At 30.3% G+C, this 2,793-nt stretch overlaps 1 protein-coding gene across 1 annotated transcript; it reads right to left on the bottom strand.

The window, feature by feature from the left end:
* Positions 1–1,214: 1,214 nt before the first annotated feature.
* On the bottom strand, positions 1,215–2,366 carry LOC111373065 (CENP-B homolog protein 2-like; the record flags this gene model as incomplete). The annotated part of the gene is made up of 1 exon (XM_022995538.1): positions 1,215–2,366. A coding segment is annotated over exon 1 (1,152 nt), but the record flags the coding sequence as incomplete, so codon positions are not given.
* Between the last annotated feature and the right edge of the window lie 427 nt (positions 2,367–2,793).

Below are 2,793 nucleotides of genomic sequence, written 5' to 3'. Positions count from 1 at the left end.
CCAATTTGGCAAGTTCTCTAATAAGACAGAAGCCTTGTATTTGAATTTTGGAGGACGGGCTAAAAATTCATGGGGTAAGATGGGTTCAAATTCTTTAAAAGTAGACAGTATGTAAGAGAATGACTTGGAAATAAGGCCCAAATCGTTACAAAAAATAAGTTCGTTAATTTCTTGGTTGCCTACTTCCTATTTAGGGTCCGTTTGAGCTTCATTTTTTGGGGACAATCAATTTTTCAATAGTGACTTTTAGAGAATGTGTAGTTAAAAAGCAGAAATTTTTTGTATTTATGCGTTAAATTATTTTATTGAGCAAATATGTGTTTATAAATGAGTTTTTGAGAAAATAAATGTTTAGAGAATGATTATCAAAGATGGGATTAAAACATAGATAATTAAATTCACACATCAATTTTTATTTCTTGTACCACATTTTTAATTTTGCTCATCATAACGCTTTTGTCCCTAATGATTATTCATTCTTATTCCCAAACTTTTCATTATTTAACACATTTTGTATTTTATAACAATTTTATGTTTAGAAATCCGTTAAAATGACGTAAAATGACTTAATTTTTTCAATCATATATTTTTTTTTGAAAAAAAATATAAAAGTGTGAAAAAATATTTTTCTTTTGTTTCAAAGCATGAAAACAAAATATTTTGATATAATTTCTGATCAAGAAGGATACATACCATGGAAGGTTGAAAATAAAAATTTGAAGAAAAAAATTAGGAAAACAATTGCTACAATATACAAAAATTAAGGAGTTTAACTGTAATTAAAATATGGTATAATAAGTGTTTGTTTGGTATATCGAGAAGAATTCAAAAGTGACGATTGGAATGGTGAAATAACGGTAAAAAAAGTTGATTTTAATTAATTTAAAATCTGTACCAAATACAGTTATACCTCAATAAAATAATATTTGATAAAGTAATAACCTCGATTATATAATAATTGCTTTCGATCCCGACTTGGGCCAATGGAATAAAGTAATAACCTCGCTAAATGCATTAAGTAATAAAGAAAATTGAATCCTTAAGGGCCCAATAAAAATATAAAGTAATAATTACTGGATTTCATTGAGGAAAAAATATATATATATAGACCAAAATCTTTCAATAAATCAATAATACCCGTACAATAATAATTTCTTTTGAAAATATGCATCTATAGTTGATTGTTTTTTCTTCCAACCTAAACTAAAATGAACCCCATCCTTAACTTTTTGTAGAGCATACACAACTTCTGGAATATTTTGTTCGTGTTGTAGCAAGTAGTTGTTTAAGGTGACTATTGGTTGAAATGCCTCTTTTGACGACACATTTGGGACAACGCTACTATCATCTAGTTCAGGATCATTCTCATCATCATTACTGTTCATTACTGATTGAATAATTTTTTCGTCTGTAGGTGATTCCATAACTACATCATTCTCGCTAGGATAGTTCAAAAGATGTTCAACATTCATCACATTTCTATAGTGTAAATTAGAAATGACATCATTTAATCCTTGGATACCTTCATCTAATTCACTAACTTCTGGTTCGGGAACATTGTTTTCTTCTGACTGAATCTTGCAGTGCCGAAAACAATTTGCAATTGTTGTTGTCTTCACATCAAAATTCCAAGCCATGTTATCAAAATTAATAGCATTCAAAATATTAATTTTTGTAGGATTTGGTGTTTCAATCTCAAGGCCTTGTAAGATGCTAGAATAAAAACGATGACGATAATGAGCTTTGAATGCTCGATTAATCCCAACATTACATGGTTGAATCTTAGACGTTGTGTTAGGAGGTAAGAAAAATAACTCTACATTTCTCAAGCCTTCAACTACCTTTGGATGAGCTGGGCAATTGTCTATTATTAAGAAAACCTTCTTGCCATTCATTCTCTTATCAAACCAACCAACAAAATCTTGAAAAAGTAAGCCAGTCATCAAAGCTTTCTTGTTGGATCGATACTTGCAATTAAGATTGTTCATGTTCACATTTTTAAAGCATCTAGGATTTGCATACTTACCAATTACCCAAAATGGTAGTTTGTCAGATCTATCAACATTGCAACAAACAACAACAGTAATTCTCTCTTTATCTTTTTTGCGTCCTTTGAGTTGCTTGGTAGCAAGTGAATGATCAGCTTCCAATCGGTAAAATAATCCAGTTTCATCCATATTGTAAATATCTTTCAACTGAAACTGGTCTAGTTTTGATCGTATTCCAGGTAAAGCATTTTCAATGTTCTCCATGATAACTGAACCACTTTCACCAAAACGTCGGTAAGATTTGATTCCATATCTTGCCTTGAAACGTTCTAACCATCCACTAGAAAAGCTGAATTCTGGATTAGTTTCACCATACATTTTTTGAAAAAACTTTTTTGCTTTTCTTTGGATAATTTCTCCAGACATATTCACTTTATCTTGCCTTTGAAGAAACCACTCATACAAAACTTTCTCTAAATTAGGGTATTTTGCCGATTTGTGCCTTTTAACATCGTTATTTTTCATCTCATTTGACAAATATTCCGACGCCCTTTTGAGAGTATTCGATATTGTTGATTGATTAATAGTCAAATCAAACTTTTGTTGCACCTATGCTTGCATATCTTTTTGGCTAATAGTTGAATTCTCTTTCTTATGCTCACATATTGCACTCTTCATTTTATCGGTTAACGTTGATTTTTTTACTCCTTTCAAATGATGAGAAGACATTCGGACGGAAAAGAAATATTGTATGTGCTTGGAATATGTCTTCCAAACATCTAACTTTTATAGGTAAAGACTAAAC

Source organism: Olea europaea, unplaced genomic scaffold (genome assembly GCF_002742605.1).
Source record: "Olea europaea var. sylvestris unplaced genomic scaffold, O_europaea_v1 scaffold10664, whole genome shotgun sequence".
NCBI classification, from domain to species: domain Eukaryota; kingdom Viridiplantae; phylum Streptophyta; class Magnoliopsida; order Lamiales; family Oleaceae; genus Olea; species Olea europaea.
Note: the sequence above shows the minus strand (reverse complement) of the source record. Positions and strands in the feature narration are given on the sequence as shown.